Source organism: Elephantulus edwardii, unplaced genomic scaffold (genome assembly GCF_000299155.1).
Source record: "Elephantulus edwardii isolate Elephantulus edwardi_28Jun2011 unplaced genomic scaffold, EleEdw1.0 scaffold00032, whole genome shotgun sequence".
Lineage (NCBI taxonomy): Eukaryota > Metazoa > Chordata > Mammalia > Macroscelidea > Macroscelididae > Elephantulus > Elephantulus edwardii.
The window spans coordinates 3,556,654-3,582,932 of NW_006399782.1; the positions used below are offsets into that span (position 1 = coordinate 3,556,654).

The window sequence follows — 26,279 nt, forward strand, 5'->3', positions numbered from 1 at the left end:
GTGAATAGCAAGTAATTGCGAAGGTCATGGCCTGGGTCAGGCGCACCTTACTCTGTAGCAGTTCAAATCTCCCAAAGGCTCTGAGGCAGAGTGTCTTCTGCCAAGATTTATGACCTCAGGAATCCAGTGGAGGGTGGCTAGGAATCAAAGTTGACTTGATGAGAGTCTCTCTTCATCAAGGATTCCCTAGGGGCGTCATGTATAATGTGTTGAGCTGCATACGAGGGGACAGCAGTCTAAGTCCCCAGCCACTCTGACGGAGAAAGATGGACAGTCTTCTCCTGTGAAATGTTTTAGTCTTGGAAACTGGATGGAGCTTTCCCGTGAGTCAGAATCAACTGTGGCAATGAGTTTGGATTTTTAGTGGAAGGTTTTCTGGTTTATCTGTTAGCCATAATATCCCATTGGGTGGACATTGAGGGAGAACTCAAAGCTGACACAGACTGATGGCTCATTTATCAAATATATATCTTCACACTAGCCTTCCAGAGAGCATGTGCCCCACCCACCATCACTTTACTATTTGTGGGTTGTGTGTGCTAACATTTCTTACTTTTACCCTGTTCTATTTCCCAGAAAAAAAGTGAATGAATGGAAACCCAAAATCTCTGTAAATGTTTATGAAAATTGATAAAATATAACTATAGGGGAAAAAAAGTGAAGCAGCAAATAATGATTACTTATATTTGCCTCCCCAGGCCCTTCACCACCAGTAAAAACACAAAGTGCTAACCAGTCTGACTGGGAGATAGGACCAGCAAATGTCCTGTGCATTTGTTAGACACGTCACACATCATCTTGTGCTCACTCCTGCTGAACATTCACTTGCTTCAGAGTATTTTCACTATAGGAATTTCATAAAGTCAGGATCAGACACTACAGGAATAACAAGTTTCCATGCATCTCCCACTAAACACATCTATATTATTTCTGATGAGAGAATGAAAAGAATCTTCAGGGCTTCAAGAAACACTTATTCCCAGCAAATCTTAACAAGAAATGAGGAAGTCCTACAGCTAATCATAACTAAGGGCTTGATAACGGATCTAACGGGCAAAGTGAAATAACCAAGTCACTCGGAGAGTAAATAAGACACAGCCTATGGGTATATTACCCGTGACAGTGAAGATGTTTCTTCCCTTCTTCAAGTCCTCTCTTCCATTTCCAGATTATCAGAGGAAAAGATAACAGAGAACATGGTCACTTCTTGCCTCTCCGCTTCTCCTTGTCTTTGCCTTTTGGTTCCTTGCTGCCATCTTTGTCTTTATTGGGCATCTTGAAAGAACCAATCTCATTCCGTATCACAGTCCCTCTCCACCAGGCCTGGATCTGAAAGAGAAGAATGAACACAAGTGGATACCTGGCTAGTACCTTCTTTGCACCTAAGAGAACTGGTCTTTGATTAAAATAACTTCAACCTGAATAGTCAGTGTCTAGACATGATTGGAGTTAGGCAAGCTGTCCCTCCAGCCACGGACCTTGTGCAGAGCTTAGAGCTTACATAACACGATCGAGTAAACTACTCAAGTGAAAAAAGGAGTTTGAGGAGTTCAGTTTTTCCTTTACATACAGAAACCTAGATTCCTTGAGCTGCTGCCTTTACCAGTACTAAGTTTAAATATCTAGAACCATTTGATCCAAACAGAATGATATTTGAGTTCAGGGGCAGAAGCATGTGCTTGGTCTCAAAAATGCCTTTATCATTTGGACAAGTGACTTCAGTAGGATTCTTGGGGTATTTCATGTCTTTAGTGACTTAATTAAAGGATCAATATTTTTTAAAATAGATTAAGCTAGCCTTTTTAGCTCTTTAAACTCAAGACTAGGCCCTAAAAGAGGGGTCTCAGTTCCTTCATTTTGGTTCCAAATTGAGGAATCTTGACAAATGTAAAGAACAACAGAAGTTAAGTACATCCTTGCATCTAAATCTCATTTGAGATTCTGAATGTATTTTGTTAATACACAACTTAGACTACAGTTTTCACAGAAGATTCTCAACAGATTGCCTCTTAGGACAACCTAGAAAACAGTTTCAGTTCCATTTATGTTGCTTTATTATTATGCTTTTTTTTTTTTAAATTTCCCAGCATTTTGACTACTTGAGCAAGGTTTGTAGTATTATAATACACAAATTAATATAAAATTAATACAGTGCAACAGTTTTTCCTCATTGTCCCCATCCAGCTATTTTTTTTTTTAAATGAGGGGTAGGAGAAAAAAAAAGAACACCTCTTTTATCAGAATTTAGCAAATAGGTTGGACTGACTGAGAAATAGGATTTTAAGCAGCAATGGAGGATCATTCTGTCAAGTAGACTACTGTTTGGGTCTACAAAATAGTATTCTTAAATTTGACTTCTGAACCCAGATTCTAGGTTTTGTTTCCAGTGCTGACTGCCTCCCTATACCCTGGGCTGTGTGTGTACACATCTCACACATCTGTGCTATGGAAAACAACTCTGTGATTCATCATGAATGAAAATGATCTGTGTTCTCAGCCCTAGACCAGTTACAGCTCTGACAGCTGCAGGTTTTCTCTGTACCTTTAAGGCGCTCTTTAATTCCAGGTCTTCCAGTGCAATCTTCTTCCTGACTGCATCCTTTTCTATCCGATCCTCAATGATGACTTGTTCATACTCCCTTAGCTGCAAAGACAGGCATCATACATTAGGTACTTGCTAGGTAAGCTGTTGGCCAACCAGCCCTGCACTTAGCAATAATAAAATTTAAAATAAAACTAAAGATGAACCAATGAAAAGGCTGGATTCCTCTATTGTAAATATTCGTGTATTAACATACTCAATTTGAATTCCAAATATTTTTAATCTGAATAATGCACATTTAAATGTTAATGGCTTTCATGAAAAATGACTAAATTATGTATGCCTTTTAAAATGTGCTAGAATGTACATGTAAAATTGCTACCTTTGTTTAAAAGAAATTTAGAAAGTTCTTTAATAATCAGAAGATGTTTAGAACTCATTATTTACAAATACAAATTGTTTTCAGAGACCGTAGGACCTGCCTCTAAGCTAAACCAAGTCCCCTGCCATCTAGTCAACTCGGATTCATAGTGGCGTATCAGGTTTTCAAATCTTAACAAGAGGAGACAGCCTGTCTTTCTCCACACAGCATCTAGTGGATTTGAACTGCTGACCTTTACATTAGCAGGGCAGCACACTAGGCACAGCACCACAAGCACAAGGGGTGGTTAAGAGCAGCATCACCCAATCACTGCATTTTAGCCACCACTCCCTCCTCAACAAGTAGTTTTCCGAGATCAAGGTCAATACTTCTTACCGTCTTTGCAAGTTCTTGTAGGTGTGCTAGGTCACTGGCCTTTGCAAGTTTGAGAGCATTTAGTTCATTCTGTTTCATTTCTGTGTCCTTGTCATACTTCTCCATCCAGAACTCAAGCTTCTCATCAAGTTTCTATTTAGAAAGAACATTAAACACTGCTCTCACCAAAACACAGAATTAAAGAAGAGAAAAAACTTAACCTCCAATGACATAACAGTGTAGTGGTTTGGTTGGTTGGTGTTAAATGCTGTCAAGGGTTTCCAGAGGCAAGCTATTTCAGAAGTGGATGCCACTTCTGCTTCCAAGAGTGGTTTGGTATGGGTGGTTTATTGATTGGGAATGGGGCACAATTGGGAATGCATACTGGGATGCTATCAATGAACTGTCTCCATCTATGTAGTGGTTGCAAAGGTGCACGTAAGTTAGTATTTATCTGATTACACACTGAGTATTTGTACATTTAAATATTACTTCCCCACCCTGTTGCTGTTGAATGGATCCCTCCAGGTCAGAGCTGAGTCTACAATTCCATGCATTGCCAAACTAGTTAGGATGCAGTCAAGCAAAATAAAATGAAAGTGGTATCAATAAGAAATAGCTTTGTACCTAGTAAAACATAAATAAGCTGATACACATTTTTTATAATAATTTAGAACTGAAATTCTGAATTAGGCAGTATTGTTTACTGGAAAGAGTAGATTGCCTTGGGTCGGCTCCTAATTTAGAGACACTAATAAATCTGCTTAAAAGCTTCACTTATGTATAAAAATGGAGACTACTGCAGATCTCAAAGAATTGTAACAATCATGTCAAATAATCTATGTAGAGGACACAGCACAGACATAATGCAGTAAATGGTTTCAACATGGAACAGGAGTGAGCAGAAGGGGTTAAGTGAAAGCTTTGCTTTATGAAAACAAAAATATGTGTATTGAGACCTAAGCGAAAAATGGAAATGTGAATGTATGTTAAATTTTAAGGTTACCACTAAAAGTACATGGGAGGAGGATGGGCAATCCGCGATTTCCTGCGTCTGAAAACTGCTGGAGGGTCAGCAAGAGCCGGTTCTGACTCGACGGCACACAATGACCACTGAAAGTACAGAAATGTAGAACTTCCATCTCCTGGAGTGTGGACCTCAAGGATGGTACCTGAGAGGTGACCGTGTACATGCTCCACCAACCATCCCAGTTATATTCAAGAGAACATGGCAGTTTATTGCCCTATCTTGAAACCTTTTAAAAAACGTTATTGTTAAATGACTGAAAGTTTACAAAGCAAATTGGTTTTCAATTCTGCCACCTACATGCATTTTGTTTTCTGAAACTCTTTCTAACCCTTGTTAACAGTTAATGTATGCAAGCAAGAAAGCCTGGGAAATGTAGTAACATTGTTTATGTACTATCAAGTCAGAGCCAACTCATAGCTGGTCCTCCAGTGGGCTTCAGAGGCTGTAGGCACAACAGAGGAGATTGCCCACCACTCTCCCTCAGAGCAGTGGACTAGAACACCTGCCTTTGAGCTGACAACACAACTCTTATCAAGTAAGATTTTTATTTGACTGTATTTTATCAAGTTTCAAGACATAGGTTTCAGAGCATTACAAAGATGAGGAAATTTCCCAACTCAGTGCACCAGGTTTAGTATAACTCTGACAGCAATATAACAGAAAAGCACCCAAAGTAGAATCTGGAGGTTCATCCCATCTACATAAGATATAAATGGAGAATTTTTAAAAGCACGATTTTGGCCTTCCCTCCAAATCTTTCCGAAAGGGAAGTCTGCCCCTTTGGGGCTATAACTTTCTAATAAATCTATGTTTACTATTTTACCCTAAAAAAACAAAAAAAGCACTACCTCAAATCAGTCTATTTTAAAAGAATACACTGTGAAGAAATAGGGTTTAGTCCAAGAACCTGAAGATGACATAACATCAGGATAACAGTTTGTGGATTTGACTTCATTAACATATTAAATGAGGGGAATCTATACTATTTAATTGGTTAAAAATACATCTGATAAAATTGAAGATTCATTCCTGGCTATAAAAGCAAGACTAACCAAAATACTGGACCAATGGGAGCATCAGGATAGATGGTGAAGAGATTGTTCACAGCTTTAGTTTGCTTGGCTCCACAGTCAACACTCTCAGCACCAGTAGCCAGGAAATTAAAGATGTATTGCGATGGGAAAGTCTGCTGTTAGGGACCTCTCCAAAGTACTGAAGAGCAATGGTGTCTCTCTGGAGACTAAGGTGCATCTGATACAGACCATGGTCTTTGCAATCACTTGTTATCATCAGACAGTTGGACAATGACTAGATAGAAGGAGAATTGATGCCTTTGAGCTTTGGTGTTGGAGAAGAGTATTGAGGGTACCATGGACTGCTAGGAAAACAAACAGATTCATCCTGGAAAGGGTTAAACCAGGCGGCTCCCTGGAGGCAAGGATTCTGAGGCTTCCTCTGACATACTTTGGACATGTTGTAAGGAGGGACTGGTCCTTAGGGACATCATGCTTGAGAGGGTGGAGGGACAGCGCAGGAGAGGAAGGCCCTCTATGAGGTGGATTGATTCAGTGACTGGGATAATCGGGATGGGAGTGTCAGAGACAGTGCGATTGGCACAGGACAGAGCAGAGTTTAGGGCTCTTGTACATAGGGTCGCTATGAGTCGCAAGCGACTCGACGGCACATTACAACAACAAACCAAAATAGCAAGGTAAAACTAAAAGGAAACCTCGTGAATTTGATAATTTATCAGAAACCTACCAAAAATTCCCTCATACTTGAAGTTTTTAAAAATCTCAATAGGAACCAGTTACCACTTTACTGCCTCTGCTCCAAATTAACCTGCTTTGCGAAAGTGGGTGTGTGTCTTCATTCTTTCTTGCCACATGGCGCAATGTTAAGCTTGGTCAGTAGAGGGTGTTAGAGGGGCATGGCCGAGGGAGTCGGACCTGGAGCCAGGGTGCTGCTTTGGATTTCTAGGGCAGACCTCGGGTACCCTGCGTGTAAAACACTCCGTTTTACTTCACCAGTAAGTTTTACTGACACCGAAAGATTCTCCCCTAACACAGCCCCAGTGACTGGCTTGTCGGCTTTTTCCCACCAGCTGTGAGCCAGCTCGGGCCCAGGGCAACCCGGCAAACAACGGTGTCATCCAGCGAGCCACCGCCACTCCCTCTCGAACCAGAGCATATCTGGCTGTCCTGCTGTGAGAATGTGAAGATAAAAGCAAATTGATCCTGTTGGATGTTTACAAATTGGTATGGAGATCAAAGATTTGGTCAGGACTGAAATAAGGATACATACAGCAATGGAAGCAGAAGCTGAACGTGTAGCTACCACCTGGTTCTATTTACAAGAGCCCATGGCCGTTCTCCAAGGTCCACTTGACTTTTTCGCAGGCCAAACAGCTGAATTATGTGCTGTTTTATCTAGCGTTGCTACAACAGAAATACCATAGTATCTGGCTTCAACAAACAGAAATGTGTTTTCTAACCGTTTAATAGTTTGAATTCAGAAAGAATTGACTTTGCAGTGCAATACATCCCCTGATTTCCTGACGGCTGGTATCAAGTGGATTGGTTGTAAACTCAAGTAAGATGATATTGTTGTCAGTTTCAATCTTTTTTTTTTTTTCCATCTATCATGATTTTGCCCACTGGTCCAATGAAGAGGATTTTTGTTTTCTTGATGTTGAGATGCCATCCATATTGAAGGCTGAGTCTTTGATATTCTGCAGCAAGCGCTTCAAGCCCCTCTATAGTCAGCAAGTAAGATTGTATCATCTGCAGTGTAGGTATAGTTGAAGAGTCTTCCTCCAGTCCTGATGCATATTCTTTTTCATAGAGTGTAGCTTCTTGAAATTGGTAGTCCCTAGGACATTCTATATTATTCATCAACACTACAGTTTTAAGGCATTGGTTCTTTTTCTGTTTCCCTTATACATTGTCTAACTTTCAGGTGAGTAGGAAGCAATTGAAAACACCAGGGCCTGAATGAGGTGAAGCTTTTTTTTCAAATTGACATTTGTTCTTCAGAACTTTTGAGAGGTCCTTGACAGTGGGAGAAAAGAAATGTCTTGGTGTTATTATGTGTCTTCAAGCCAGAAACCACTTCTAGCTAACCATCTAGAAGGATTTCAGAGGCTATAAATTACACAGGAGGAGACTGGTATTTTCTCCTTCAGAAGAGCTGGTGAATTTGAACATCTTGCATTTTGGTTGGCAGCACAACTCCTTAACCCCTAGGCCACAAGAGCTCCCTTGATAGAAAGCAGAAAATCTAGAGGCTTCAGAGATAGGTTTAGAGCTGACAGAAATCCCCGAATTCCAAAACTCCCATTTTTCTACCCATGCTTTCTGCCCTTCCTTCCTTATGACCTTAAACAATGGGAGAGTTCCTGTGTTTAAAGATTAAGGAAGATTAAACACAGAACAGCCCTGCCTGCAGGCTTTTGTATAATTGTTGTTAAGTGCTATGTTTAATTTTTTCCCCCAAAAGATGTTTTGCAGAACCACTGTCTTGAGTTGGTCTCTTAGCATGAGAACCGGCCTTGTACAGTGATCAACAAGAGACCTTCCTAACAGGGTGAGAAATGAGAGAATGTCATTCCCTCAGCAGCACTGCAGCCAGCATCACCAGAAGCTGCATATGCATGACATCCCAGAATAAGTCATGTCAAGCAATCACAGACAACTTCACAATGGATGCCATCTTAAATACAATTTTCACACACATCTGATCTCCATAACCCTGTCTACCCACCTCAGCCTATCCTCAAGATAACGTGAATAAACACAGTGCCCCTTATCTTAAACCTTATCTAGGCTCCAGAAACCTTGGGAAGACAGAAGCCAGCACTGGCACAGTCCTGCACGCTCTCTGCTCTCTAGTCACCTCCATTGCTCATGAGCTGCCTCCATTTAATGAACTTTTGTTCATGTGAAAACACAGAGCCTCTCCTGGTCGCTGTTGGTTAGTAGAAGACAAAGACCCTCCAATGGAACAATCACCAGCCAGGGACCACTGGCCCAGCAACAAATTTCTGACAGCCACTCCAAGAGGCCAAAGAGGTCCCCAAAAGGTAGGACAGAGACCTGACACTCAGAAGGTCCAAGAAGACTCTGACCAATGAGTGAGCGCAGCTGAAAGATCCTCCTTGGGTCCCCCTTTGTGGTGTGTTCCCTTCTGACCCCAATTCTTGGTTCTCAGGATACATACGAACAAACTTCCTAACTTCCCTCTGTGTGTTTTATATTATGGGGCCACCTGTTTTGTTATTGCTCCCATGTGCACAACAGAGACCTAAGAACTCCCCTCACCTGGGGGTGCTCTCCATCTCTAAGGAGATTCAAATCCTCAAGAGGCAAAGGGCAGCCCACTGACAGGTCTGAATCCCCAGACAAGAAGGCAAATATCCCAAGACATAGGGGGTGGATAAGTGATGGCATAAGTCTTTTATTTTTCTAAAATTTTGTTGTTTGACACCCTCTGGTAGCTTGTGACAGAGAAGACACACCCTGGCCTTCATGTTTCTTACTCTAACTTTTCTTCCCTTGACTCTGCTCCCTTTTGTACACATCTTTTTAGAATGTGCCTAAATATTTACCAGTTGGAAGATTCCAATTGTTGCATTTGTGAGAAGTCTTGAGGTACCTCCTAGACTCAGAATCTGGGAAAACTCTCCCTTGATTCCCTCTCAGTTTTACTGTCTGGTATGACACCATTCGACTACTTGAGTACATGCTGAGGTCTTAAAAGCAGGCCTTGCACTTGGTGCAAAGTTGAAGAGATAACTGCCACACTTAAATGAGAGAGCGTGCCAGACTGATGGATTTACCATCTCCACTGGCCTTTAAAAAGGGAGGTAGTTAGTGGGCCATTCACTATTTTCAATCTGTATATTTCTCTACAGAAATATAAATAACATTTGAAATTTTAATTTAAAAAGTATGTAAGCTACCACCAGAGGTGAAACTATTGAAGTCTCTTCATTTGGAAACAAGAAGAATAAATCTAAAAATGCATGGAACTAATGAACCACAAACTCCAACCTCCACAACCCTACACAAGAATTAGATGGTGATTGGTTACCACGCTGACCACTCTGGAAAGTATCACAATAGGCGGTCCTGGTCAGAATACAGGGAAAGTGTTGAGCAAAACACAAAATTCACAGAGATACCTTTCTTTTACTGGCTGGATAGAAACTGGTGGAACCCCTGGGGCTATGTCCTTAGACAGTTTTCAAGCCTGCAGCTCCCCATCATGGCTCAACTATCAAACAACAGACAGGGCTGTGAGCTAACAGTAACTCGAGGTAGAAGTGCACTCTGTCCACAGAAATGCAGCCCTTTCTCTGGGATATAGCTTAAGGCAGGAGGGATAGGAAAAAAGGTGAATGGAAGCAGGCCAAGGCAGGGGTGGGAAGAAGGCTCTTTGTGAGGACTGCCATATACTGTGGGAATTGGGTGGTGGTGGTGGTGGGGGGGAATGTCTAAATTGTGGAATGGAAAACCTAATTTGCTCTGTAAACGTTCACACAAATCTCAAAAAAATTTTCAAAGTTTAAAAATTTGTGATTGCTTGTGTCTGAAGACCTTGAAAATACTGACTTTATTAATTCAGAGTGTGTCTCCTACATGTGACATACAACGTGTCACACATGGGATGTCTTTCTCTGAGGCCTATGCATCTATGAATGCTTAGAGAAAGGTGTGGTTAGCATGTTGCTGTAAATGACGGCTATTGCGGTCCTACACATTTTAATTAAAAAAGAACATCATTTGTACGAAGTGTACTAATGCATTTATTTGTTAATTATTCAGTAATACATAAAAAAATGTGTTTCTAAGCATGGTCGTCAATTTAAAAGTGTGTTGCAATGTGTTAAGACTCTGACAGCAAACATTTTATCTATCCATCATCCCTTTATCACACATTTATCTACTGACACATCCGATTATTACTGATAATCAGCTATGTGTCTTTTACTTGGAACAGATGATATGCTGCACAGATCTTAAAATTCAGGGGTACAACTCACTGATTCAAATATCCTACCAGGTTGTTTTGGGGTTTTTTTTTTCCAGTGAAGACCTATAAAATCACATTTAGAAGTTCTTACCTCAAATTTTGAAATTGTTTACTGGGAAGTGGTTAACTTTTTTCAAAGGCTACAACATCAAACAACTCATTGCTATCAAGTCAGAATAAACTCAGGGCTGACCCTGTGTCAGGTTTTCAGAGGTTGTAAATTGCACGAGAGGAGATTGCTCATATTTCTTCCATGGAACAGTTGTTGGAATTCAACTGCCTGCCTTTAAGTTTGTTTTTTTTTTTGTTTTTTCTTTCTCTTTTTTTTTTTTTTTTTGCCTGCCTTTAAGTTAGTAGTGCAACTCCTTACCCACTAGGCACCAGACTCTGTTGTTGTTGTTATTATTAGGTGCCGTCAAGTCACCTGTGACTTATAGCAACTCTGGTCAGTATTAAAACTAATTTGCATTTTTCTTTTCCTTATTTATCCAACAAAGATATTTTGAAAGGCTCCAGCTGTGCTTTATAATAAAAAGACAATAATGATGCTTTTAGAATTATTAATATGGGCCGCACACATTGTCAGCAACTTCCACCACCACACGCATCAGAAACAGCCATGGATCTGTTCCAGTCAATTAACTAAGTTCCTGTATTAAAAAGTTCTTAGTGTGTCCTGGTCTGCTCTCCTACCTGGAGCACTAGACCAAGGCCCCGTTGCCTGGATGCCCCTGGCCCCTCTGCCTGGAGGCCTTAGCACCTCCACCTGGTAGCCCCAGCCCCACCACGTGGACTCATGAACCCACCACCTAGAGGACCTGAATCCACTGCCTGGAGGCTCCCACTGACCACTTGGATGCCCCAGCCCCACTGCCGGGAGGCCATGCTCCAGCAGCCTCACTGCTGGGATGCTCCTACCTGCTGCCTGGAAGCCCAGCCCTGCAGCCTGGAGTACCTGGTCCTTATGCCTGGACACCACAGCACTTGGAGGATGACCCACTGTTGCCCCCTGAACTGTTTTGCCAGAGAAAGCAATATCACAGGTAATCCCATTTCTTCCCTCTCAGAGCTTGAGCTGCCTTTAGCCATGGACACCTTAGACCTGCCTAGACTAGCTCAGCAGTTGCCTGACAAAGCAGACCTCACAGGCCATATCTCTCCCCAACTGAAGCAAGTCTTCCCTTGAGTCAAAAGCTCAGAAAGAAACTCAGGCAGGGTAGTTTCCCTGCCCTCCCCTGGAGCAGTGACTTCCTGAGCCAAGGTTTTCAGACCAAGAGCCTGATGAAGCCTCAAGTATGAAAAACTCTACCACAGCAATGTCACAGAAGAAGCAGACTACCTCACACCCTACACAAGTATGAAAAACTCTACCACAGCAATGTCACAGAAGAAGCAGACTACCTCACACCCTACACAAACCCAAAAAAGATGTCACCCCCCCAAAAAAAAATTGACACAGTATCAATGGATTTCCTGAAGCCAGAAAATCTGATGGAACTTTCTGACACAGAATTCGAAACAACAATGGTTGAATATTTTCAATGGGTAAAAGACAAACTCAAAGAATTACAAGACTCTATAGGCAAAAACCAAGAACTTAAACAATCCAAGACAATGCAGATAAAACAAATGAGGCATTAGAGGCTCTGGAAAAACAAGAAACCATAATCCAGAATATGAGGACCAATGTTTCAGATGTTGTCAATATGTCGGAAGGACATATGAACAGAGTTGAAGAGACAGAACACAGATCCAACGAAATAGATAGAATTGTCACCACTGATCTGCTAGAACAAAAAGCAGAATCAAAAAGGAAGGGGGGGAAACCCTAAGAATAATGTGAGACACCATCAAGAGGAATAACATGTGCATAATCAGAATCCCAGAACAGGAAGAAGCAAGAAGAGACACCAAGAAAGTTGTGGGAAAATTACAAGAAGAAAATTTTCCAAGAGCTATAAAGAACAAGAGAATATATATTCAAGAAGCTGAGAGAACATCACATGGAAAAGACCCCAAAAGAAAAATACCACAGCCAAATCTGCCAGAACCAAAGATAAGGAAAGAATTCTGAAAGCATCTAGGGAGAAACAAACACTAACCTCTAAGGGAGAGCAAATAAGATTGAGTGCCAATTTCTCAGAAGAAACCATGCAAGCTAGAAGACAGTACAACTGTCAACCAAGAATATTGTACCCAGCAAAACTGTCCATCAAAATATGAAGGAGAAATGAAGATATTCTCAGAAAAGCAGAACCTAAGGGAGTTTGTAAAAACAACACCAGCATTGCAGGAAACACGGAGAGACATCCTTCTTACAGAGGTGTCATAAAAAGCAGGACGGACCAAAGTAACCAGCAGCAACATTAAAATATCAATAAACATTAAAAAAAAATACTGACACCCAAGTAGATATATGCACACACATGTTTATCATGGCTTTGTTCACAATAGCAAGGAGTTGGAAACAACCTAAGTGCCCATCAACAAACAAATGGATAGAGACGCTGTGGTATATTCACACAATGGAATACTATGCTGCATTGAAAAACAAGGAACTCATGTAATATTATGCAAAATGGGTGACCCTGGAAGACATTATGCTGAGTGAAGTATCTCAGTCACAAAATGACAAATATGGCATGATGCCACTGTTGTAAAACAGGAATGACCTTGGGGTTGGGGTGGGGACTGAGAAAGATGAGTTCAATCATGTATACTGCATTGAAACAGATGAGGGAGAAAACTGTTTAAAAGAGATATGTGATTAGGTATTTTTGTCATGAAAGGAGTCCAGAGCGAAGGCTGCATAGTGGAGTGGACCTGGGGGGAGGGATTGTAAAAGAATGAAAGAATCTTTCTTTTACTTTTCTAAGAGGGTAGTGTACTGGGGAAGAGGGTTGGGAGGGGAAAAAAGTACAACAATGAATGAATGGAAATTTTTTAGAAGCCTTTTAATATATATTTAAAAAAATAAATATTCTAAATTATGTCGCAAAAAAATTGAAAAATAATTATTACTATGAAGCAATATAAGAATAAGGAAACAGTTTCTGATAATGTTAACTTTTGAAGATAGAAAACCAAAATTTTACCTGCATTGAAATAATAGATATGAAATATTTATTCACATAGATGAATCTCAATGGAAACATGGTCAGCTTTAGGCTAGCAGAATTGTGGTTGACTTTTCTTTAATTTTTTTCTGCTTTTGGATTTTATAAGTAAGGAGATAAAAGTCTTGGTCACCTACCTGCTGCTCCTTCTTGAGGAACGTTTCGATCTCTATATGAATCCGGTTCTCTTCCTCAGTTTTCATCCTCAGCTTCTGTAAAAATAAAGGACAAATCTCAGGAGTTCTCTCTACTCAGTGCTGGGGATCAGAAGGTCTCAAGATAAGAAATAAGCTAAACACAGAAACTTATATAGTGAGATAAACTGTGACATCACACAGATTTTCTTTACCAATGGAACATTCATTATTCCAAGATAATCTTCCAGACCAGTGATCTCTATCAGTTCTGATCAGTCTGTGTTAACTAGCATTGCTGAGCCATGTGTGTGGTGGATACAAGCTATGTATTCCCTCAAAAGGGATGCCAATTTATGGAAAGAAGTGATGTCTCATGGAGATAAATTTCTTAGGCCTAGGGAAAAAAACTCAAACATGCAAGAAAAAACTTCGGTGTCATTGTCTAAAACTCATCTGCAGTATAAGCTTTCAAAGAAACAGAGATCTCAGAGAATGAAGTGACACAGGTGACACAATCTCTAATGTTATTACCTACCTGAGGACCATCCTTTATTGGAGGGTAACATTCCCTTTTTCTCATTTGCCTATTCTTTTGATCTTTTAGTCTACTGCAGGTCTACCCTTTGCTTCTTTCTCCTGATAATTTTCACTATGATGTCTCCTCAGTATTGATTTGGGTTTAAATGAAATGAAGCCCTCTCAGGTAGAACTGTTGTACATTAACAGAGATTAGCCAGAAATTCAGGCTGGATTTAGAAGAGCCATGGCATAAGGGTTATCATTGCTGATGTTGAATGGATTTTGACTGAAAGTAGAGACTATGCAAAGGATGTATACTTGTGTTTTCTTGACTATGCAAAGGCATTTGGCTGTGTGAATTATAATAAACTATGATTAACACTGAGAAGAACAACAATCACAGAACACTTAATTGTGCTCCTGGAAAGCCTAGATCTGGAAGAAGACGAGAGCAGAGGAACATTTCATGGTTTAAAATACAGGAAGGTGTGCATTTGGGCTCTATCCTTACTCCATCTCTATTCAATCTACTTGCTGAATACATAATTCAAGAGGCTAGACTTCATGAAAAAGAGTGTGGCAACAGGATTGGAGTGAGGCTCATTAACAACCTACATTATGCAGATGACACAACCTTGCTTGTAAAAGTGAGGAGGACCTGAGGTGCTTATTGCAGAAGATCAAAGACTATATACCCTTCAATATGGATTACATTCCAATATCAAGAAAACAAAAATCCTCACCCCTGGGTCAATAAACAATACTACACTAGAGAAAGATTGAGGTTGTCAATAATTTCATGTTACTTGAATGCAAAATCAACAACCTTGAAGCCAGCAGAGATCAGAAGACGTATTGCATTGGCAAAGTCTACTGTCAGAAAACTCTCCAAATTAGCAAGGAGCAGTGATGTCAGTTGAAGACCAAGGTGTGCCTAATTCAAACCATAGTCTTTTCAATCACCTGCTATGCATCTGAGAGTTGGACAATGAATTGTAATGACAGAAGGACTGATACCTTTGAGTTGTGGTATTAAGAGAATACTGAATATCCCATGGACTGCCAAGAGAAACAATTATGTCTTGGGAAATGTGCAACCAGAGTGCTCCTTGGAGGCAAGAATGGTGAAACTTCATCTCACATACTTTAGGCATGTTGTTATGAGAGGCTACTCCTTGGAGAGGGATGTCATGCTTGGAAAGGTGGAGGGTAAGCAAAGAGAAAAACCCTCATTGAAATAGACTGACACAGTGACTGTTTCAATGGGCTCAAGTATGTCAGACATGCTAACGATAGAACAGGGCTCAGATCTGTTGTTCACAGGGTCACTATGAGTTGCTCTTGATTTGATACCACCTGCAACAACAACCAGGCCCTCTGTTTATTGTCACTGTGGTCCTCCATAAGTTTTAACAAGAGGAGATTGCCCACCTTTCCCCTCAGAGTCACTGGAGGATTTGGACTGCCTTGTAGATGTCAGCACAGTACACTGCAGACTATGCCCTCAGAACTCCTTTCCTCTGTCATTAGCTGTGTCACTACAAGTGGCCATCCTTATCCCATTGCCCAGCCCTTTCCTGAAGCGTCAGTAATTACCTCAATCTCATCCAGCAGCTGTTCTTCGGCTTTGTTACACTTTTTTTGGGTTTGGGCAATCTGTAGGTCAGTGTTTTTCTTCATATAACGACTCTCCATGTTGGTTTTTGCCTTTATCTCCTGCAACTGGTCCTTGAGGTGAGCAATATAATCATTTCGACTCTATGGATGAAAGATCAGGTTTCAAAATTTTCAATATTTGCCCTTTCCCAGTTTGAATAGTGAGCTTATGCTCACTTTTTGTATTTATAAATCAACAAGGAATTGGGTCATTTCTCCCCCCTGTCATCTGCAAATAAAGCATAATGATTGTCATACTGTAGAAAATGTAATCAAAACCAAACCCAGTGCCATCAAGTCGATTCTGGCTCAGAGCAGGCTCCCCATCAGCTTTCTGAGGCCGTAAATCTGACGTGGAACAGACTGCCTCACTTCTCCCGCACTGCAGCTGGTGGAAGGGAAACACTGCCCTGAGGTTAGCAGTCCCTTACACAGCACACTGCACTGGGCTTCTTTGATTGTGGATAGCACACATAGACATGAAAAATAAAGTAGTTCTAAGACTCAGGATTGTGGGAACCTGTCTGCACTCTATTTAGGGACTCTCCACAACACAGATTCCTAATACTGCCTCATCTACATAAGAAGACCTAACTTCCAAGCCTCACCAGTTGTGTGACTTGCCCATGTCATTTAACCTCCCAAGTCTCATCTTTTATAAAATAGATACAGGAACAGCTACTCTGCCTGAAATAGTGGAGAGTGATCATAAGGATTCACTGAGAACACATGAAAACTCTCTGAAAGTCACAAAGTGCTCCGCAATTTTAAGGTCTCAATAATCTTGTGCTGAACAAATAGTAAAAGATTTTATGAGCAAATGTTTTACCATTTGTTCAGCACCAGGCTTTGAGCATTCCACACCAGGTAGGCAGGGAGAGCTAAACACACATACCTCAAAAAGCTTTCCGTCTAGTAAAAGAGATATAGTTAAAAGGAAGCAAAAATATTTAAGTAATTTTCCCCTCCCCCAAGAATTAGGGAAATTTTACTGAGGCTTCGCATGACAATTCTAAATTAGATCCTTACCTTGCACTGGACATGCTTGGCGCTATCTAAGCTCACCACAAGCCACAACCACCTTGGGAGCAGTGCGCCCTACTTTGAGTGCACCATCCTTGGTCACCTCAGCTTGGCAGGGACTGTCTCTTCACTCAAGTCAACCTGCCCTAACCCTGCCTGCATCTAAACTCCAGATTGGCAAGGACAACATCCCTAGCCCAGGAGACCCCTCTAGGCTCCTGTGAGGCTTCAACTGAAGCAAAACCTTTAACTATGGCTCCACTTCCAAAGTTACACCTTGCCACAATCCTTTCACAGAAGTGCCACAGTCTCTTCACCTTTTCTCCACCTTTTCCTCATAGTGTGGAAATCTCTCTCTTATATTGTTCCCACGTATGTCCACAGTTAAGGTAGTTCGAAACCATGACTCCAATGGAGACTAGCACAATGGATAGAAAAGCCAATTTTCAAGGTTTTCTGACATCACACAGTTGCTTGGCGACTGGGGGAAAAAATATTTGTTTCCATTCCCATTAAAGGTGATCCCACAGCATGTGGAAATTACTGAACAATGTAATTAAAATCACATGCAAGCAAAATATTACTGAAGATCATCCCAAAACAGCTAGAACAGTACATTGACAGACAACTGCTGTAAGTTCAAGCTGGGTTTAGAGAGGCCGTAGCACCAAGGATATCATTGCTGATGTCAGATGGATCCTGACAGAGAGCAGGAAATACCAGAGGAATGTTTATTTGTGTTTTATTGACTGTGCAAAGGTATTCCACTGTGTGACTCATAACAAACTATGACTCACATTGAGAAGAATGGTAATCCCAGAACACTTAATTGTACTCATGTAAAACCTTTATCTAGATCCAGAAGCTGTTGTCTGAACACAGCAAGAGAGCACTGAATGGTTTAAAATTAGGAAAGGTGTGTGTCCGGCTTGCATCCTTTCTCCAGACTTATTCAATATATATTTTGAACAAATCATTCTAGAAGCTGGGCTCTATGAAGAAGAATGTGGCATCAGAATTGGAGGAGGACTCATCAACAGTCCGTGTTATGCAGATGACACAACCCTGCTTTCTGCCCATCTTTCTCACTTGCAGCAGCTAGTGGATTAGAACTACATGCCTTTGGGTTGCCAATGCAACTTCTTACCACTAAGACACTGGAGCTCCCTAACCCAGCTTTCTGAAAGTGAGAACTTTAAGCACTTGCTGTAGACGATCAAAGACTACTGTCTTCAATATGGATTGCATCTCAACATCAAGAAAATCCTCACAACTGGACCAAAAATAGATGCAAAAAAGTTTGAAATTGTTAAGGATTCCATCTTACTTGTACCCACAATCAATACCCTTCATACCAACAGTCGGGAGATCAGGAGATGTACAGCATTGGTAAAGTCCACCACCCAGTGGATTTCTCCAAATCACTGAAGGAGCAATGGTGTCAGTTTGAAGACTAAGGTGTACCTGATTCAAGCCATGATCTTTTATGCATGGTCTTGTTATTCATCTGAGAGCTGGGCAATGAATAAGGATGAGAAAAGAAGAAATGATGTCTTTGCACTGTGGTGTTGGAGGTGATTACATGGATAGCCAAAAGAATAAACAGATATGTCTTTGGAAAATTGCAGCCAGAGAGCTTGTTGGAGGAAAAGAAGGCAAAGCTTCATTTCATATACTTTGGACATGTTGCTAGGTGCTTGATGGAGGGTCAGTGGGAGAGAAGACGACCCTCAACCATATGGATTGACAGACTGGCCGAAACAATGGGCTCAAGTGTGTCCAAGAAGATGAGGATGGCACTGGATAGAACAGGGTTTAGGTCTGTTGTTCTCAGGTTCACTATTAGTCATACTCAACTCTATGGCACCTACCACCACCAAAAACAACATTTGCAACAATAAAAACACATCCCGGGAAAATAATAACCTTTCCCACATAACTTTTCTTTAGAACTTTTTGTTGCTTTGCTTACCTAAAATAATTCTTACCTGCACTTCAACTTGCCGTTCTTTTTTTACATCAAGTAGCTGGTTTTGAAGAGATTTTATCTGTTTCCTGCCTTTCTCCTCACTAAAGGAAATAAGAATTTGTTAAGGGCAGTGGATCATGTGGAAATTAAAAAAAAAAAACCAAACACCAAAACCCCAAATACCAAACTAAACAGATTTCTGGGCTCCAGCTCATGAGATTCTATTCAGTATGTCTGGATGGGGCCCAGGAACCTGCATCTTTAACAAATTTCTAAGGGATGCTACCAGTGGTAGTTTGTGGAACACACTTTCAGTAGCACTTATGTAGAAAAAAACCTAGAATTTGTTTTAGTATTTTGGAATTCTTTTTCTGGCTTATCAATGTTGATTTCCCAATGCAATTAGTATTCTGATTTCCTGGCTGTTGGTGCCAAGAGTGTTGATTGTGGAGCCAAAAAAACTAAAGCTGTTAATCTCAATCTCTTCACTGTCTATCATGATGCTGCCAGTTGACCCAGTGGTGAGAATTTTTGTTTTCTTGATATTGAGCTTCAATCCATATTAAAGACTGCAGTCCTTGACTTTATGCAGCAAGTGCTCCAGGTCCTCCTCAGCTTCAACAAGCAAGGTTGTGTTATCTGCATATTGTAGGTTGTTAATAAGTTTTCCTCCAAATCCTGAAGCCACACTTCTCCTCAAAGACCCCGTTATCCCCAAAGAACTGTTCTGCATATAGATAGAAAACATATGGAGATAGGACACATCCCTGGTGGACACCCTGCTGTCAGGGACCTTTCCAGAGTACTGATGAGCAACGATGTCAGTCTGGAGACTAAGGTGAGCTTGTTCCAGGCCATAGTCTTCACAATTACTTGCTATGTGCCAGAAATTTAGGACTAGGGATGATAGAGAATTGGTGCCTTTCCTTTGAGCTATGGTGCGGGAGTATTGAATATACCATGGACTTCTAGGAGAACAAATAGGTTCACCCTAGAGAAGGCGAAACTAGGCTGCACCTTGGAGGCAAGGATTCTTAGGCTTCATCTGACATTCCTAGGGCATACTGCAAGGAAGGGCAAGTTCTTGGAGAGGGACATCATGCTTGTAAGGGTGGAGGGACAGTGCAAGAGAGGAAGATCCTCAATGAGATGGACTGATTCAGTGACTGGGGTAATAAAGGTAGGTGTGTCAGAAACTATAAGATTGTTAGGATAGAGCAGGTTTCAGGGCTGTTGTACATGAGGTCACTATGAGTCGCAAGCAACTCGACAGCAGATAACAACAACAGCAACATCAGTGTTACATTTAAAATAGCTGTTGCTGCTGAGAAAAAGTGAGCTTAGGTAACTTGCTGAGGCACAGATGAAAATATGCCTCACTGATCTTCAACTAAGTGGAGGGACGTGAACAAGGTCCCAGCTGCTGGCCTATGAAATCCATCATTTTCTATAGGCTGCTCCCAGCTAATTACTGGGTGTGGCAGAGATACTAAGGCAAACTCTGGTAAATCTGGAACATCCAAGTCTCCCCAGATGGTCAATTTTGGCGAAAGGACCTTGCTGGTCCCTATTTAGGCTGCATGATAATCTAAGATGCTTCCACTCAACTTTTCCTTCTGCTTCACTTGGGGTTTGTCTTGCATTCTTACCATATTGTAGAGACAGACAGCGAAGCTCAGAAATCTGATCAATGTCTCAACAGGCCTAGGATTAGAACCTCCCTTTTTATACCTTGGATACCTATGTAGGGAAGTTGCTAGAACTATATATTCTTGGTTTATTTTTGAAATCATGAACTTAAGTAGTCTCAATTTATAAACATTTTAAAATACAGGAAAGCAAATAAGCCTATTGCTAAACTGACCTAGCAATGATATCATAGAAATGCATTTTGTTTTCCCTCTCTTTGCTCAAGGTTTTCAAAAGAGTGTTGAAAGTGCCTGAATCTTCCAACTCCTGCATGGTTTCTGAGATGACGTCACTGAAAAATTGCCTGTGATGAAAAAGAAAAGAGCTGAGTTAGTAAGATGTGTTTTCCCATAGCCATAAACAACTGCTGAAGTTGCACACGTTAACACTCAGAAGGGAAACCAAAACTAAACAGGTATCATCCTAGGAATGCAAGAATAGCACCAGAAATCTGTTAGTATTACTAACCACCTCTGCATGCTGAAGGAGAAGAACCATATGCAGATGTTGAAAAAGCAAATGGCAAAATTCATCCATCACTTACCATTTTAAAACAAATGGCCCAAAAATTCTAAGCAAACTAATAAGAGAATTTTCTTATGCTGAAAAAGTTTACCTATCTAACCAATAAACATCAAACATATATTATGATACCTTGTATACAACATTTAAAGACATATACAATAATATTATGGATTACTTAAAACATATAATTACAAGAGTATTACAATATGCAAGAGAATGATAAATATTAAATTCAAAAGCATGGTTATCTCTGGAGGAATACTAAAGGAATTGAGATTGGAGGAATTGATTGTATCTCAAATCTTTTACTTTTCCCCCCCTTCTTTCTTTTCTTGTTGTGTACCATTGAATTGGATCCAACTGGCGGAGGAGGAGATTGCCCCTCCTTCTCCAGGGGAGCTTCTGGTGGATTTGAACCGCAGTGCAGGTTCTTGCCAGTAGGCCACTAGAGCTCCCTAATATTTTACTTCTTAAAATCCTCTTGGATTACAGTGCAGCTTCTTGCCACCAGAGTCGCCTCTATTGCTCTTTCTAATAACTGATGCCTCCTTGGTGAGGAATTTTAAAAACTGCTGTTTGACATTTTGAAACATTTTGCTATTTCACACAACTTTTTTCAAGAAAAAATTAAGGGCATTGAAGTTAAGAGACTGAAATATGTAAGAATTTTAACAATAAGAATGCATATCCTGGGGAGTTCCTAGTGGCAAGGAGCTGCAACTACAATCCCAGAGGCGCATGGTTCAAATCCACCAGATGCTCTGCCTGGGAAGGAGGGACAATCTCTCCTGTACCAGTCAGATCTGATTTGACGGTACACTCACACAAAAAATTATAAAAATTTTATAAAAGGGGGGAGCTCTGGTGGCCTAGTGGCAAGGAGCTGCAACTACAATCCCAGAGGCACACGGTTCGAATCCACCAGATTTGAGGGAGGGACAATCTCCTCCTGTACCAGTCAGATCTGATTTGACGGTACATTCACACAAAAATAATAAAATAAATAAAATTAAAAAACAAAACAAAAAAAGAATGCATATCCTGTGTAGCAGATTAGGATAAAAGAATATTAAATGTTTCATGCCAGGCAATAAGGTTATAATAAATAACGAGGACTAGAATTGATATAATCTTGCTACAAATTCCACTCTTAACTTCATAAACTGTTGTATGCCTTTGAAATTTTGACCTTCTTACTCTGACTCTGGATAATTTGTAGAGATGTACACACTTCATGATCTTATATAACCTTGGGTTTCATAACCAGGTTTTATGTGGGACATAAATCTAAAACTAAGCTCCTAAAAATAATCTTTGCTTTACATTTTTAATCTCTCAGGAAAAGACAGAAACCATCACAATGAGAATGAAAAGGACATTGACTAGACTATCATCGATACAAATCGGGGCCAGATTGGTTTTAGCAAGAGATATTATCCTTCTTGTCAGAATCTATTGGAAGGTTCAGCAAACTTTCTCTGTAAAAGCTTTATATATAGTAAATATTTTGGGGTTTTCAGAGCATAAGGTCTCTGTTGCAACTATGTAACTCTGTTGTTCTACAAAAGTAAGAAGAGACAATGCATAAATGCATTAATAATGCTGAATTCCAATAAAACCTTACTTTCAAAACCAGACTTCAAACCAGTTTTTACCCCAGTGGCCCTAGGTAATTGTTACTGGCTCTCATTTTCCAAGTTTTTACATTTTAAGACTCTCTTTTCAACATAACAAATTTTAAAAAAACCCAAATACAACAAATTCCTTGTTAGCAAGCCAGCTGACAACAAATCTGAATAATGAGGAAATAGTAATTGAGACTGCCTCATTTTAATCCTCAAGAGTAAAGCACTTGAAACGTGGCTGCTTTGACAGTGTCTGTAGTGGTTTACTGCACTGCAATTGGGTTTTAGCACCGGAGCTGGAAATGACTTAATGACAACAGGTTTGGTTTTTCACTTAATGCGCTACAAATGGCTAACATGTTGGCTGCTATTTTAAAGCATAGAAATTTTAGTCTACCCACATGTACCTCAGGAGAAAGACCTGGCAATCTATTTCTTCTGAAAATTCAGCTCTTGAAATCTCCATGGAACATGCACACATAGAAGTCTGAGGAGCCATCACATAAAAGTTTTGTTTAGTTTGATGTCTTATAAAGCATCACGATAGCTACCAATTTGTGCCAGGCTTATTTGTAATCCACACACTAATGTTGAAAGGTTAATACCATTACTCCTATTTTTAAAAAGAGAAAGGCTCAATGACTTACTACTCTAAGATCAAATAAGTCACCTTACTTTTAACTGTAGGGAGCTCTGGTGGCCTAGTGGTAAGAAGCTGAGCTGCAATCCCAAAGGCACACGGTTGGAATCTGCTGGATTCCCTGCAGAAGGCTGGGCAGTCTCCTCCTGTTCAATTTATTGCCACTGAAAACCTGCTGGAGGGATCAGCTATGAGTCCCTTCCCACATTACCTCACATAATAACAACATTCTCAGTTGTACCACAGTGCCTCTTGGCAATCTTGAATCCTTTTAGCAGCAGCAGTTACTTTTAATAGAATGACTAACCTATAAGACAAGGAGCTCTGGTGGCTTAGACATAAGGGGCTGTACTGCTATCTCAAAGGCACATGGTGCAAATCCACTAATTGCTCCACAGGAGAAAAATGGACACTCTCCTCCCATGCTCCTGAAAACCCAGTGGGGCATCAGTCAGGAGTCGGTTCTGTCTCGACAGCATGTAACAACCTCCACAAGTTAGCTAGTGTGCCACCTTTGCACCCAGTCTCTAATCCACTTAGAAAAACACTATCAAGTACCAAACATGCTTCCCTTATTTACCTATCTGTCTGAATTTTCTTCAGTGTCTCTGAGGTAATTATGGTCTGCCTTATAGGCCTTTTGAAGATCACATCTTGCATTTTGTTAGAGCCCACTGCAAATTGACCTCCTGGTCTGTCTTCAAAAGTAGGTCTTTCCTTAGGGACTGGACTCGTTTTTAACATTGCTGCAACCACTTGAGATTTTTCTGGACCTCTTCCTTCTAAAGTCCCTTCTCTGCTTCTCTTCTGAAAACAAATCACATGTTATTTAAGATTTTTCAACAAGTAACGAGACAGTAGTCTAAGAAAAAGGGCTTTGGCCTGTATTTTCAACCTCTTCCCTTTGTACTCTATACTCCAACTCTACCTTTTTTCTTAGCCACACAAATTGCATGACCTGCTACTTTGTGTCTTATCATATTCTCTATCACTCCTTTACTTAATCACCTCATTTACTTGATCATTAATACTGAGATCGTAGGAAAATACTAGTGTTTATATTAGCAAGTATTTACTACATTGACATTATTTGTAGAAATATCTTCACCAAATTGTGAATTCGATGAGGGTAGGAGCACTGTCTTATTTTGGTTCATTTAAAATTCTCTTTGGAGTGAAATTGGATATTAAATAATGTGTCCATTTTTATATTGCCATTGCTCAGAACAATGCCTATGATATCATATGGACTAAATGTTCACAGAACACATGGATATGAAAGATAAGAGAATGAAACTTGGACTCACTCTCACTGTTGTCAGGTTGAAGTTGGTGCATAACTGAACGCCGAGACTGCAGTGGGCTCCCAAGGTTGTCAAACACACTGGAGGAGATGGTCATCCTTCTCCAGTGGATTCCAACCATGAGGGCAGTGATGCCTCCAGGTTAGCTGTGTGCCACCCTATGCACTGCACCACCAGATCTCTCATCAGGAATGAAAGGAGACATAAACCCTCAGGGACATCAAGACCAACAGGCATAATGTAGCCCACAAAGACAGTCTTCTGCATCCTACTTTGAGGAATACCAACTAGGCAACTCATAGCAACCGAGGAACAATGAATCTAAACCTTGTCCTGTGTTATCCTCACCTCTGATGCCCGTTGTTAATCACTGTGTCAACTGATCCCATTGAGGAGCTTCTTCTCTTTCATTGACTTTCCACCTTTCCAAGACTAATGTCCAAGGACTAGCCCCCCCTCCCAACATCACACACAAAGTGTGTGAGATGAAGTTTCACCATCCTTGCCTCTAAGGAGCACCTTTGTTACATACACCTCCTCCAGGACATTATTTTTTGTTCTTTTGGCAGTCCATGGGATATTCAGTACTTTTCTCTATCGCCACAACTCAAAGGCATTGATTCTCCTATCATCCTTATTCACTGTCCAACTTTCAGAAGCCCAGCAAGTAACTGAAAAGATCATCACTTGGATCAGGTACACCTTAGTCTTTAAACTGTTATCATTGCTCTTTGGCCTTTTCAAGAGGTCCCTGAAAGCAGATTTTTCCAATGCAACATATCTTTTTATTTTTTTAACTGCTAGTACCAAGGGTGTCCATTACAGATGCAAGCAAGATAAAAAAAATCATTGACAATTTCAAGCTTTTCTCCTTTATAATGATGTTGCCTATTGTCCCAAAGGTGAGGATTTTTACCTTTTGATGTTAAAATGTAATCCCATTGAAGTGTGCAGTCTGATCTTCTGCAGCAAGTGACTTAAGTCCTTTGAACTTCTGCAGCAAGTGGTTAAAGTCCTTCTAACTTTCAGCAAGCAAGCCTTTGCCTTCTGCATAGTGTAGGTTATTGATGAGTCTTCCTCCAATCTTGATGCCACATTTTTCTTCATAAAGTCCAGCTTCTTGAATGACTTTCTCAACATAGAGATTGAATAGATATGGATTAAGATTACAACCCTGATGCATATATTTTCTGATTTTAAACCATGTAGTGTTCCCTTGCTCTATTCAGAAAAAAAAGCCTTTTGGTCTAAGTTGGTTTAGGATGAGCACAATGAAGTGTTCTGGAATTCCCATCCTGTCAATGTCCAGCCATAATTTGTTGTGAACCACACAAATGCTTTTGCATGGTCAGTAAAATACAAATAAATCCTAATGATATTCTTTGCTTTCAGTTAAAATCCATCTGACATCAACAATGATATCTCTGACACCATGACTCCTAAATCCAACTTCAATATCTGGCAATTTTCTGTATTACTGTTCTAGCCATTTAAAAATAACATTCAGCAATATTTTGCCTGCATGTGATATTAATGAAATTGATAATTTTTACATTCTGTTGAATCACCTTTCTTGGGAGTGGGAACAAATATGGATCTCTTCTAGTCAGTTAGCCAGGTAACTGTCTTCCAGATTTCTTGTCACAGTCTGGTGAGCATGTCCAGGGCTGCATCTGTTTGTTGGAGCATGTCAGTTGGTATTCCATCAATTTCTACAGGTTTAATTTTTGCCAAT

The 26,279-nt window shown here is 40.4% G+C and overlaps 1 protein-coding gene across 1 annotated transcript in view; it reads right to left on the bottom strand.

The window, feature by feature from the left end:
• Positions 1–1,200: 1,200 nt before the first annotated feature.
• Positions 1,201–26,279, bottom strand: part of IQCG (IQ motif containing G) — a 34,263-nt gene continuing 9,184 nt past the window's right edge. The window contains exons 3-10 of the mRNA XM_006884297.1: positions 23,821–24,044; positions 20,622–20,754; positions 18,781–18,858; positions 15,710–15,871; positions 13,595–13,669; positions 3,300–3,431; positions 2,543–2,644; positions 1,201–1,329 (exon numbers count right to left, since the gene is read on the bottom strand). Of these exons, the coding sequence (XP_006884359.1) occupies positions 1,201–1,329; positions 2,543–2,644; positions 3,300–3,431; positions 13,595–13,669; positions 15,710–15,871; positions 18,781–18,858; positions 20,622–20,754; positions 23,821–24,044 (1,035 nt within the window). The remainder of the gene's footprint in view (positions 1,330–2,542; positions 2,645–3,299; positions 3,432–13,594; positions 13,670–15,709; positions 15,872–18,780; positions 18,859–20,621; positions 20,755–23,820; positions 24,045–26,279) is intronic.